Raw genomic sequence first — 13,106 nt, 5'->3', positions numbered from 1 at the left:
TGTCTCACTTATATTCATATTCAGGTTTTTTGGATTTATTCCATTGCTCACTGATCCTCTGTTCTTCCATATCTTCAAATTTAGTAATCATATATTATGCAATTTCTAATCTATTAGTAGCAGACATTGTTTTATATCACTTCTACATGTTTGATTTGGGTCTTTAAAAGATGTCTTTCATGTGTATTATCCTTAACCTTTTCATACTATATTCTACCTTCTTGATCATACAGTATATAATTATAACTGATTTATTGTTCTTTTCTATTTATTATTATTATTATTATTTTTGAGACTGAGTCTCACTCTGTCACCCAGGCTGGAGTGCAGTGGCCTAATCTTGGCTCACTGCAATCTCTGCCTCCTGGGTTCAAGCAATTCTGCCTCAGCCTCCTGAGTAGCTGGGATTACAGGCACATGCCACCACACCTGGCGCTTTTTTTTTTTTTTTTTTTTTTTTTTTTTGTATTTTTAGTAGAGATGGGGCTTCATCATATTTGCCAGGCTGGTCTCGAGCTTCTGACCTCAGGTGATCCACCTGCCTCAGCCTACCAAACTTCCAGGATTACAGACGTGAGCCGCCATGTCTGACCTCTTTTCTATTTATTCTATCATTTGTGTCACTCATGGGTCTGTTTCTATTGACAGATTTTTTTTTCATTATGGGAAGCATTTTCTTACCCCTTTCCAGATCTGGTAACTTTTGAATGGATGCCAGACATTGTGAATTTTACTTGTTGGGTACTCAATATTTTGTTGTCCTTTACATGATTTGAGAGATTTTTTGGATGCAGTTGTATTGCTTGATAATGGTTTGATTTTTCTGAGGCTTGCTGTTAGGCTTTGTTTGGTGGAACCAAAACAGCCTTTAGACTAGGGCTAATTTTGCCTCATTTCTGAGGTAATACTCTTGTGAGTACTCTATCCAATGCCCTGTGTATTTCAAGGTTTTCCCCCTGTAACTGGTGGGAAAATGAAAGATTCCTAGCTCTGTGTGAAACTTGGCAATTGTTTTGCTTATTCTCTTTTGGTGGTTCCTTTCCTGGTTTGTGTAGTTTCCTTACATGAATGCACTGATTAATATTTGTGTTATTTATTATAAAGAAAGGAGTGTTAATATCTGCAGGTAAAATCGTGGACTTGTATGGTTTCTCCTTTCAATTCTATCAGTTTTTGCTTCATGTATTTTGAAAGTCTGTTATTAGGTATATACATATTTAGGGTTGTTATGTCTGCTAGATGAATTGACACTTTTACATTTTCGTTGTATTCCTCTTATTCCTGGCAGTTTTACTTGTTCTGAAGTCTACTTTGCCTGCTATAAATATAGTCACTTCAGCCTTCATTTGGTTATTTTTAATATGGTATATTTTTTCATCCTTTTACCTATAAGCTATGTATTTTATTATATTTAAGGTGGCTGCCTTGTAGATTAGATACAGTTGGATCTTTTGAAATGTTAATTTGAAAGCCAATTGGACAATCTGTCTTTTAGTTGGAGATTTTAGACAATTTATATTTAATGTAATTATTGCTATGGTTGAATTTGGCCTGTCATTTTATTATTTTACTATTTGTCTCCTCTGTTTTTGTTTTTTTTTTTTTTAAAGGAGATGGGATCTCGCTCTGTCACCCAGGCTGAAGTGCAGTTGTATGATCATAGATCACTGCAGCCTTGACCTACTGGGCTCAAGCAGTCCTCCCACTTCAGCTTCCCAAGTAGCTGGGACCACAGGCATGAGCCACTGCACCTGACATATCTCCTCTGTTTTTATTCTACTTCCTCTTTTTCTGCCTTCTTTGGATTATTTTAACATTTTTATTATATCATATTTTATCTATTAGCTTTTGGGCTATGTCTCTTTGTATTATACCTTTAAATTGTTGCCGTAAGGACTACAATATACATGCCTAATTTTTCACAATTCTACTTATTGTTAATATTTTACCACTTCAAGTAAAACGTACGATTCTTCTAGGCCAGGTGCGGTGGCTCATGCCTGTAATCCTAGCACTTTGGGAGGCTGAGGCAGGCGGATCACCTGAGGTCAGGAGTTCGAGAGCAGCCTGACCAACATGGAGAAACCCCGCCTGTACTAAAAATACAAAAATTAGCCAGGCGTGGTGGCATGCGCCTGTAGTCCCAGCTACTCCTGGGGCTGAAGCAGGAGAATCACTTGGATCCAGGAAGGGGAGGTTGCAGTGAGCTGAGATTGCACCACTGCACTCCAGCCTGGGCAACAGAGCGAGACTCCGTCTCAAACAAAGTAACAAACAAACAAACAAAACAAACATATGATTCTTCTAACCAGATAAGCCTTTTTACCCCTTACCCTGTATGTTAAAATTGTGATATGGGTTACATCTACATACATTGAAGATCCCCTTCCCAGACAATGCTATATATTTTTTTTTCAAGAGTCATACATATTTCATATAACAAGTGGAAAAAAAATGGTTTCTTATGTTTACCTAATCATTTACCATTTTTTGTTGCTGTTCCTTCATCCCTGAAGCTCCGTTTTCCTCTGGCATTATTTCCTGTCAACCTGAGGAACTTCCTTTAGCATTTGTTTTAGATAGGTTAGGTCTGTTCATGACAAATTCACTTAGGTCTTCTTCATTTGTAAAGGTCTTCATTTTATCTTTATTCTTGAAAGATATTTTTGCTGTCTGTACAATTTTGGGTTGACACTAATTTACCACTTTCAGTATATTCCACTGTTTTCTGGTCTCCATAGTTTCTGATGAGAAATTTGTGGTATTTCAAATTGTTCTCCTCTGTGTAATTCTTCATTTTTTTTCCCCTGGGCACTGTCAAGGTTTTTTCTTTGAGGTTTTTAGCAGTTTGATTGGGATATGCAGAACTTGGTTTGTATTGTGTTTTTTCTTTTTAATTTATCCTCTTTGTAGTTGCAGAGCCTCTTGACTTCGTAAATTTGTGCCTTTAACCAAATTTGGGAACAGTTCACTCAATACTTCCTTAAATATTCTTTCTTTTGGGTACTGCTGTCTTCACCTTCTTTAAGAACTCTGTTGATGGCCAGCCGCGGTGACTCACACCTGTAATCCTAGCACTTTGGGTGGCTGAGGCGGGCGGATTGTCTGAGCTCAGGAGTTCGAGACCAGCCTGGGCAACGTGGTGAAACCCTGTGTCTACTAAAATACAAAAAGCTAGCTGGGCATGGCAGCATGTGCCTGTAGTCCCAGCTACTCAGGAGGCTGAGGCAGGAGAATCGCTTGAACCTGGGAGGCGGAAGTTGCAGTGAGCCAAGATCGTACCACTGCACTCCAGCCTGGGGGACAGAGTGAGACTCCATCTTCAAAAAAGAAAAAAAGAAAAAGAACTCTGTTGACAAAAATGTTTAAGCTTTTGATATTATCCATAGATCCCCATAGCTCTGTTTATTTTTTCTTCAGATTGATCATTTGGGCAGAATGATGGATTTATTTTAGAATGTTTGCTGTCCATGCCCACTATGTACTCTATGTACTGCCTTAATCCAGTCAGTCTTTGGGTCAACATCAGGAGTTAAAACACAAAAGTGAATACCAATTAGGAACCTCATCTGCCATACTGGTCTTTATTCAAATTTTGACTTCCCTTCCCAACCCACCTGCTATTATTGACTTTTCAAAGTCTTCAGGTAGTTGCTTTTAAAATTTTGTCCAAAGTTTTTTTTTTTTTTTGTAATTTATAGGAGGGAGAGAGAGAGAGAGAGGCATAGTGGGTTTACTCCATTTCAGGTTTACATTAGATTTGTTCATTTTAAAGTTTAGAATTTTTTTCTATGTGGTACATGTTGCATAATTTTAATTGCTATGTCTTCTAGTTTACTAATGGTTTCTTTTGCAGTGTCTCATCTGCTGTTAATCCCATCTAATGTATTTTTTATCTCAAACATTGCATACTTCATCTCTAGAAGTGTGATTTGGATCATATATGTATATATGATTCATTAAAAGTTATTATAACTCCATAACATATGTTTAAGAAGGTAGAGGAAAGACTGACCACGGTAGTAGAGATATGGAAGACTATCTCTATATCTACATATAGTCTTTGTATCATTTATGTAGTCTATATATATACATATAGTCTCTCTATATAAAACATGTATAATCATATATCCAAAGACTACATATATGTATGTGTGTATATATATACACACAAGTGTGTGTATATATATACATTCTCTTCCATTCTCTACTTACCATGGTCACTCTCTCCTCTACCTTCTTAAACATATGTTATGGAGTTATGATAACTTTTCATGTCTTGGTCTATTATCTATGTCACTTCTGGTCAATTTAGCTGGGCTTAGGGACTATAATCCAGGTGCAGAGTTTACTGATTGTTTCCACACTCCTTCTGTGGACAGAGCTGGGAAATATTTTCATTGTGAAGACAAAATATATTATTGTTTATACTGATTTTTCCAATTCAAATTTAGGATTACAGAATTTTCTTTACTTTTTGTTTATATATATATATATATATATATTTTTTTTTTTTTTTTTTTTTTTTTGAGACGGAGTTTCGCTCTGTCGCCCAGGCTGGAGTGCAGTGGCCGGATCTCAGCTCACTACAAGCTCCGCCTCCCGGGTTCACGCCATTCTCCTGCCTCAGCCTCCCAAGTAGCTGGGACTACAGGCGCCCGCCACCTTGCCCGGCTAGTTTTTTTGTACTTTTTAGTAGAGACGGGGTTTCACCGTATTAACCAGGATGGTCTCGATCTCCTGACCTCGTGATCCGCCCGTCTCGGCCTCCCAAAGTGCTGGGATTACAGGCTTGAGCCACCGCGCCCGGCTGTTTTTATATTTTTAAAATCTCTTTTATGCTAAAAATTTTAAATTTCCATCTGCCTTAACACATTTCTTTTATATATATTGACACTAACAATGAAACGACTGAAAACACTTTAAGATTTCTTGCAGTTCTCTTTGTTCACAATGTGTATCTAATTAGGCTTTACCACCATATTGCTGTTTTCTATTAATAATGTATATTCAACTAACCATTTAATTTAACCATTAAATTACTGTGCTTCAGGTCTTTTAAAAGAAATCTTATTTGTGCAGTTAAGCTACCAAATCAATACGTGGTTAATTTTGTTTGCCTAATTTTGCTTTCACATTTTAGAGATTGCTTTTTAAGTTAATTTTGTTGCATAATTTAATAAAATGTGTACGTGGGTCCAGAGAAAGGATTGGCAAACTATGGTTGATGGGCCTTATCTGGCCTGTGACCTGTTTTTATATGGTCTTTGAGCTGAGAATGGTTTTTGCATTTTTAACCAGCTCCAACAAACACACAGACACACACACACATACAGAGAGAGAGAGAGAGAGAAAGAGAAGTATATATAACAGTGACTATATATGGCCTACAAAACCCAAAATATTTTCTGACTGGCTCTTTACAGAATTCTAGAGTCAAATCTGCAAAACAAGGTGCATTTCGAGAAATCATCCATGTTCCACTTCTAACTCTGTCTCCCCCAGTCTGCTCCCCTCCCTTCCTCTTAAGGCAATCATATTTATTTACTTATTTTAGTTTCTCATTTGTTTTCTTATTGCTTCTTAGTGGAAGCAAACACACACACATGTTCATATCACCTCTTCTTACTTTACACACTTTTTTTCTCCCACTTTGGATTTTTTTTTACTGAACAATGTGTCCTGGAGATCACTCCATAGCAGGATATGTTCCTCATTCTTTTTTACAACAGCATAGTGGTCCAGAGTATTAGTGTACCGAAATTTATTCAGCCAGTCCTTTCTTGATGAACATTGGGTTGTTCCCTGTTTTTTATTTTTACAAATAGTGCTGCTTTCAGTGGCATTGTGCTTATATCTCTTTGGGATTTTGCCAGTGTGTTTAGGATTAGTTCTTAAAAGTGGGGTTGCTGGGTCATGCGTATTGCCGAGTAACGATGCATATGTTATTTTGCTCAAAGTTGTGTAAATCCTTTCTGCACAGGGCTTGTACCATTTGCATTTCTGGCAGCCATATGTAGATACCTAACACCCCCAGAGCCACATAACAAGGGTGTTGCAAAACTTTTGGATTTTGTTAATTTGATAGGCAAGTAATGGTATCTCTATGTGATTTAAATTTGCATTGCTTTTGTTATGAGCAAAGTGGAAGGACCATTTCCTTTTTTCTGAGCTCTGTTTACTTGCCTGTTTTTCTGTAGAGCTATTGGTCTTTTTCGTCTATTTTTAGGGACCATCTGTATATTACAGATAGTGACCTTTGCCTGTAATAGAAGTGGTAAATATTTCTCCTACTTGTCTTTTTTGCTTTCCTTATTTATTATTTATTTATTTACTTGCTTGCTTTCTGCCATCCCAAAGTATTTTTTTAAAAATTATTATTGTTTTTATATAGTCCAATTTATTCAACTTTTCTCTTACTGCTTCTGGCTTTGGAGTCATAACTGGGAAAGTTTTCCCTAGCCCCAGGTTGTAGAGAAATTGAATCATGTTTTTCCTCATAGTTATGGTTTACTTTGTTGAATGTAAATGTCAATTGCTTTTGATAGCCACCATCCTGTGTGATTGGCAGCTTCTGCTTTTGCGAGTTTAAACCAAAGCAGTGGGCCCTGTGCTACCTTTCCACTTTGCCTTGCATCTTGGCACTAGAAGAAGACAATACATCTATTATTGAGAGTTGCCCAAGAACTCACAGCTCTATCCTAGGGACTCTAGCTCTGGCTGGCTGGGGAGGAGAAGGTTTACAAGCATCAGGCTCATATGTGTTGGGCATTTAGCTGGGCACATCACCCTTACTTCCTCAGCTGGAGGTCCTGTTGTTACCCCTACTTTACAGGTATGGAGACTGAAGAACAGATGGAAGTTACTTGCCCCAGTGATGCAGCCGGTAATAGGCTGCCAGGCTCAGGTCCCCAAGGTGTCTGCCTAAGTACTTGGACCCTCCCACTTGGCATCTCACCCCTGCTCATCCAAGGGCCAGGAGAGGCCCCACCCACCTCTGGGCTCTTGGCTCTTGTGAGGCTGCAGCATGGAGCACAGTCCAGCTGTGCCCCACCTCCCACCAAGGTCTTGGAGCAGCTTTCCTTTGTCTCCAAGTCTGAGGGGTAGGGCAGGGCTGGCTCAGTCAGGGCCATGGGAAGGACCTGTGAGTGAATGCCATCTCACCTGGGGGTCCTGGGAGAGCCAGTGGCAAAGGCTTTTGTGTGTTGCCTTAGCCCTGCGTGCTAGGATGTTGCTGGGAGCCAGAGGACCCTGGATTGCTTCTTTTAAAGTAGTTGACCTTTTGTTCATTCACTCATTCATTTATGCATCCACTCACTTATCCAGCATCAATTTGACACACCTTACTGATGCCTGCAGGGGGCGGACCCCGTGCTAGCCAAGGATGACCCAGAAATGTGGGCAGCAGGGCATCTGTGCCAGGAGCTCACAGTCCTGTGGCTTAGGCAGGTGGCTGAGGTGGGCAGCTAAAGGAGCACAGGGCTGCGTGTGAGCCCAGAGCAATGCCTCCCCACCTCCTGTCCTTCAGATCTGCATGCAGAGGACTGGCAGCATGGGGTGAGGGATAGCTGGGTGCATCTGCCAGTCCTTTCTGAGGACCAGGAGTACTTAGAGGCTCAGAGGTGCCTGAGTGTTGATGACTCAAAAACTAGGCCCAGGGAGGGAATGAACCTTCCCCAGGCACATAGTGAATCTTAGTGGGCCAAGATTGGAGCCCAGTGACCATCCCCAACCCTGTGCACCCTGGAAGTGGCAGGAACCCAAGATTGCTCTGGACGAGTCGGCAGCAGCCCAGCGTCACCCAGGTTTGCTGGCAGGCCAAGTAGTGGGCAGATTGTAGGGACATAACCCCTGCATGTGTCATGATCGATCTTTTGCTTTCCCTAAGACCATGTCCCTGCTTCTCCACCAGGGGCCCGCAGTTGCCAGAAGAGTCTGAGCGAGGCTCCCTTTTGGATCCAGCTCGTTAGGCTCGGGTAGCACCGTCCCATGCCAGCTGTTGGTGTAATTAAGGTTGCCATAAAACCCACCAGCTAGACACACAAATGGCCCCTTTGCTCTTTCCTGGGGCATGAGCAGTTGTGAAGGCGAGTAAATCATGTTCGGCGGCGATCACTTCAAAGGCCAGCCTTCCACTTGCGGCCACATTATTGGCAGGGATCGCCCATAACACGGCTTGTTTCCCAGCCATTCACTTTTACGACACTCTAATGAATTGGGCCATTTCCATCCATTCTCAGAAAATGTACGGAACAACTGTTTTGGTTCTCCTCAAAAACTTTGTCTTGGGAGGCAGGTGGTGCATTGGCAGGGGCATGCAGGTGGTTCTTGGCTCCTGGGCAAGTTGCCTGTCTCTGAGACTTCATGCCCATCGAGAGAAGCTACCTGTGGGGCTCTTGTCATGAGATAACTTATGTGAACCCCCCAGCCAGGGGCCAGCACCTAACGGGCACTCAGTGAGTGGCAGGGAGGGCCGTCATCTTCCTCATTCTTTCCCTGGGTCCGCCTCTTAGAGATCGAAGTGTTGAGGCTGGTGAGGGCGGTGGTATTAAGGCCACGTGGGAGGATAGAGCAGGCACGGGCATGCAGAATCCAGTGCGCGGAGGAAGGCAGGCAGCTGGGCAGCTTGTCTCCCTGTCCTGCATTCAGAAAACTGTTTTTTCCACCCCTGGATCATTGTTTAGGCTTCAAGGGGCCCTCTCTGAAATCTCCTTAGTTGAGGGTTGCTTTGGAAGAGGCTCAGAGAAGAACAGTCATCTGCGGCCCACCCTCCCCGAGGAATTACAGAGGCAGGAGGCAGGAATTGACCAGCAGGAAAATGAACTGTGGGTCCCAGGGAAGCCGTGGGAGGCGGAAGAGGCTCCACCATGCCCCGGCCATGTGACCTTGAGCACATCCCTACCTCTTTCTGGGCCTCAGTGAACCTCATCCAGAGAATGGGTCTCAACCTCCTCCTCCTCTAACCTAAACTGAAATTATGGAGTGCCACATTTAATGTGAATTTGACATATACATTTTAAGGAGGATGATAGAAAATATGTCTGCAAAATTTGAAAGGTGTGAACTCCAATTAAAAAGTCAAGATGGCTCATTTTGAGCTGGTGGGGCCCAGGGACTGAACTGTTTATGCTGCAGCCACATGGTGGCGCCCCAGGAACTGGTAAAGGGACCGGTTGGCCCCTCTGACCAACTTGAGACCTTGCTGTGCTTCCGTGGTGGTGAGTGGGTGCCCAGCATGGTATTTCTATATTGTAATTAAAGTCCTGTGCTCTGTGAGTTTGTTAAGTGGAGCTACTTGCTAGTCCTGGTACTGGGACCCTTCTCCATCCCCCCACCAGAGCTGGATATTTGAGAGCAGAGGCTGAATGTGATAAAATCCTCTAAGAAAGGAAAAACAACTGCTCGATACTTAATAAAGTCAGTTTATGAGACAGGAGACTGTGAAGTATCGGTGATGATGCTAAAACAATACAAAGTGTCGTTAAAGCTAAAATATGGCCTGTGATTCTGGCTTTATGGTCTGTCCCTAAGCACACTTGTTCCTGCATTACTATGGCTCCTCCAGGGACAACAATCTGGGACTTTGCAAGCTGTGAATTATGTGACATCTTCAGAAGCAAGACCCACTCAAAACATGACCCCAGTGTTGATGGATGTCAATATGCTCTCAAGGTGCCCTTGGCGAGTGAAGGGCCCTTCCCTTAGCACTTTCCCTGGGATCCTGCTGCTCTCAAGGGGTGGTAGGAATGCCTTTCTGGGCCCATGTGGCAATAGAGCAGGGGGGCTGAGAAGTTGACAGACACTAGCCTGGGCGTGGGGCGGGAGGGTCCATGATTCCACATATGGCTTGAGGATGCTGCTCAGCCTGGGTGTGTGTGATCCACCATAGACTTCACTAAACCCGCCTGCCCGCTGAGTCCTTGGCCTTCCCTGGGCAGGAGCTTGTCCGTGCTCCCAGGCCTGCCAGCATGACTGGTGTCCACTCTTGCAGGTGATGAGAAGCTACAAGGCGACCATCCAGCAGACCTTGGACATCCTGTTCCTCCGGGAAGGCTCCGAGTTCCTGAGCAGCACAGATGCTTCCACCCGTGACTCAGCTGACCGCACCATTATTGCCTGGGATTTCCGGACCTCTGCCAAAATCTCCAACCAGATTTTTCACGTAAGAAATCCCACTTGGCATTGCTGTCAGTTTCAGCCACAGAGTGTATCCGTGTAGTTCTGATCTATCTGAGGTCCCAGGTCCCTTCTGTGGGAGGAGACTCACTTGACTGAAATCTCCAGGAGGGGGGTAGGCAGGTCTCAGCCTACCGCACACATGGAGAGCTTGCTGTGGGCTTCCAGATGCAATCTCCTTCCGCTATTCTTGTGCCAGCACGGCCACCCCACAGTGTAAGGGTCGGGGCGGGGGGCAGTTCAGTCCAGATCAATGGGGAATGTGGCAGTGCAACCTGAGAAACCCCACCCTCCCACTGCCACCACAACCAGCTACTCAGAAGGGATTTCTGGCCCTCAGTGGCATTGGCAGGTGATGTAGCCCAGGAGTTCAGAGCAGGGGCCCCACAGTTAGAACACCTGCATTAAGGTTCTGGATTCACTAGGACCTTCTAAGGCAGAGAGCCCTGGACCTGCTATTTAGCCTCTTTGATTCTCACTTTTTTATGAGAAAATAGTTTTGAGAATTAAGAGAGAGAGAGAATGCTTGTAAAGGGTATAGCACAGTGCCAGGCACAGGGAGTGCTTCTGTACTTTAACTGTCATTACCACCACCACCATCAACATCACTGCCACCACCAGTGTCATCACTGCCACCATCATCGTCACCACCAGTACCAGACAGCATCACTGTCTCATGCCCTCGCCGCAGATCGTCGTTGATCGCTGCCACCACTCGTCATCACCGCAAATCGTTACCGCCACCGTTATCACCGGCGCAAATCCGGCATCCCGCAATCCGCCGCCAGTCATCGCCGCAAATCAACGGTGTCATAAATCCGGCATCACTGTCTATGCCACCGCAATCGTCATTGTCGCCACCACCATCGTCGTCACGGGTCCGCCGCCGTTAATCACCGGCAAATCCGGCGTCACCATCCGCCGTCATATAAATCCGCCATCATTGTCGCCTGCCGCCACCATAAATCTTATGCGCCGCTGTTATCCGCTGGCGCAAATCGGCGTCAGCGTCGCCGTGGTGTGCCCGCCGCCATCACCGCCGTCGTCACCGTACCATAAATCGCCACCGTCATCTTTGTCTCGTTGCCACCATCGTCGTCGCTCGTCATAAATCACCACTCTCGTTCTCACCACCACACCATTTCTATCACCACCGCCATCACCATCATCCCCACTGCCATCTCTGTCACCTTCACTGTCACCAGCATCTCTGTTGCTGCACCACCATCACCACCACTCTATCACCACCACCATCTCTGTCACTACCACCAATTGTATCACTGCCACCACGATCACTGCCATTACACCACATCTCTGTCACCACTACCATCTCTTATCAGTACCACCACCAACACCAACACCACACTATCTCTATCACCACCACTGTCACCAGCATGTCTAGCACCACCACCACCATTACCTCTGTCACACCGTCACCACCATGATTGTCACCACCACCATCTCTGTTATACCATCATCACCACCACCACCGCTACCATCGTCATCACCACTAACACGGCCATCACCATCATCATCATCATCATCATCACCATCATCATCATCATCATCATCATCTTTTGAGATTTCAACTAATCCATGACTAATCTCCGAATTTAAAACTTTATGTCATGTATATGATATATGTGGGTGTACATAAAATACCTATCCTGTATACACCTTCTTTTCCTCCCTGCCTTTTCCTTGTTCTCAATGGGTTCTAAGTGGCCCTGAGCAAACCTGCTTCTAGACGTCCACTGCAGGGTGTCCCAGGGCAACCCACTGGGCAGGACAGGCCCTGGTGGGGAGCTGGAGGGGCACATTGGACCTCTGAGGGTGTCCTGCCTCCGGGAGCCCAGGGGAAGTGAGGCAGATGAAGGTGCCTTGTGCCTGAACTGTAGTTACACTGCACGCTGTCTGTGCGGAGGGAACAGGTGCTCAGCCTGGCACCATCACACCAGCAGCTCGTTGTCTGACCGTGGCAGCCTCTGTGCCTCTGATGGGCACATCAGCCTGCAGCTGTGCTTCCTGCTGCTCCCCACTTTGCCCTCTGAGTTTGGGCTCTCTTAGAGAGTGTGGCCTAGGGAGAATAGTTAGAACAATGTAAAGCCAGCTTGAGGGGGCAGTTTAGGGGTGCTTTCTGTAGGACCATGTCAATGAAGCAGTGAGATCTCGTGCCCCTGTGTTTTGAGGTTTGTGCTTGCATTTCTTTTCTCATTTGGCCACTTACCTCCTCACTTACTGTGCATTTTGGCTGTGTGGGTCCCTGGGCTGGGCTGGGCTGGGCTGTCCCTGAGGACTCACTGTGGAGGTGGCGAGATGGGCATGTAGATTCCTTTTCTATCCTTGTGTGACAAATTACACAAACTTGGTGGCTGGAAGAACACAAACTTATTCCCTCACAGTTCTGGAGGCCTGAAGTTCGTAATCAACATTAAGTTTGATTGGGCTGAAATCAAGTTGTTGGCAGGGTGTGCTCCCTCTGGAGTGTCAAGGGGAGAATCTCTCCTGGCCTCTTCTGGCTTTTGGTGACAGCCGGCATTCCTGGCTTGTGTCTGCATCTCTCCAGCCCTCCAAGCCAGCGTCTTCACACCACCTTCACTGTGTCACATCTCTGCACCTTCCCTTTGTTTCTTTTTTTTTTTTTTTTTTTTGTAGAGATGGGGGTTTTGCTGTGTTGCCCAGGCTGGTGTTGAACTCCTGGGCTCAAGAGATCCGCCCATCTCAGCATCCCAAAGTCCTGGGATACAGGCGTGAGCCACCACGCCCAGCCTTGGCTTCCTTTCTGTAAGGCTGCACGTGACTGCATGTAGCGTGACATAGGATCATCTCCTTATCTCAGAATCCTTAATTATGTCTGCAGAGACCCTTGGTTTTGACCCTGTAAGGTAACATTCACAGGTTTCAGGAATTAGAACATGGGTATATTTTGG

The 13,106-nt window shown here is 44.8% G+C and overlaps 1 protein-coding gene across 4 annotated transcripts in view; it reads left to right on the top strand.

Moving 5' to 3' along the window:
* The window catches only part of WDR25 (WD repeat domain 25), a 150,696-nt gene that overhangs the window by 135,981 nt on the left and 1,609 nt on the right, over positions 1 to 13,106 (top strand). For all 4 annotated transcript variants that reach the window (XM_003902270.4, XM_009212257.2, XM_003902271.4 and 1 more), the window contains exon 5: positions 9,992 to 10,162. In XM_003902270.4, coding sequence (XP_003902319.1) covers positions 9,992 to 10,162 — 171 coding nt within the window. The remainder of the gene's footprint in view (positions 1 to 9,991; positions 10,163 to 13,106) is intronic.

Source organism: Papio anubis, chromosome 7, assembly GCF_008728515.1.
Source record: "Papio anubis isolate 15944 chromosome 7, Panubis1.0, whole genome shotgun sequence".
In the NCBI taxonomy this organism is placed as follows: Eukaryota; Metazoa; Chordata; class Mammalia; order Primates; family Cercopithecidae; genus Papio; species Papio anubis.
The sequence above is the reverse complement of the archived record's forward strand: the minus strand, read 5'-3'. Positions and strand labels throughout refer to the sequence as shown.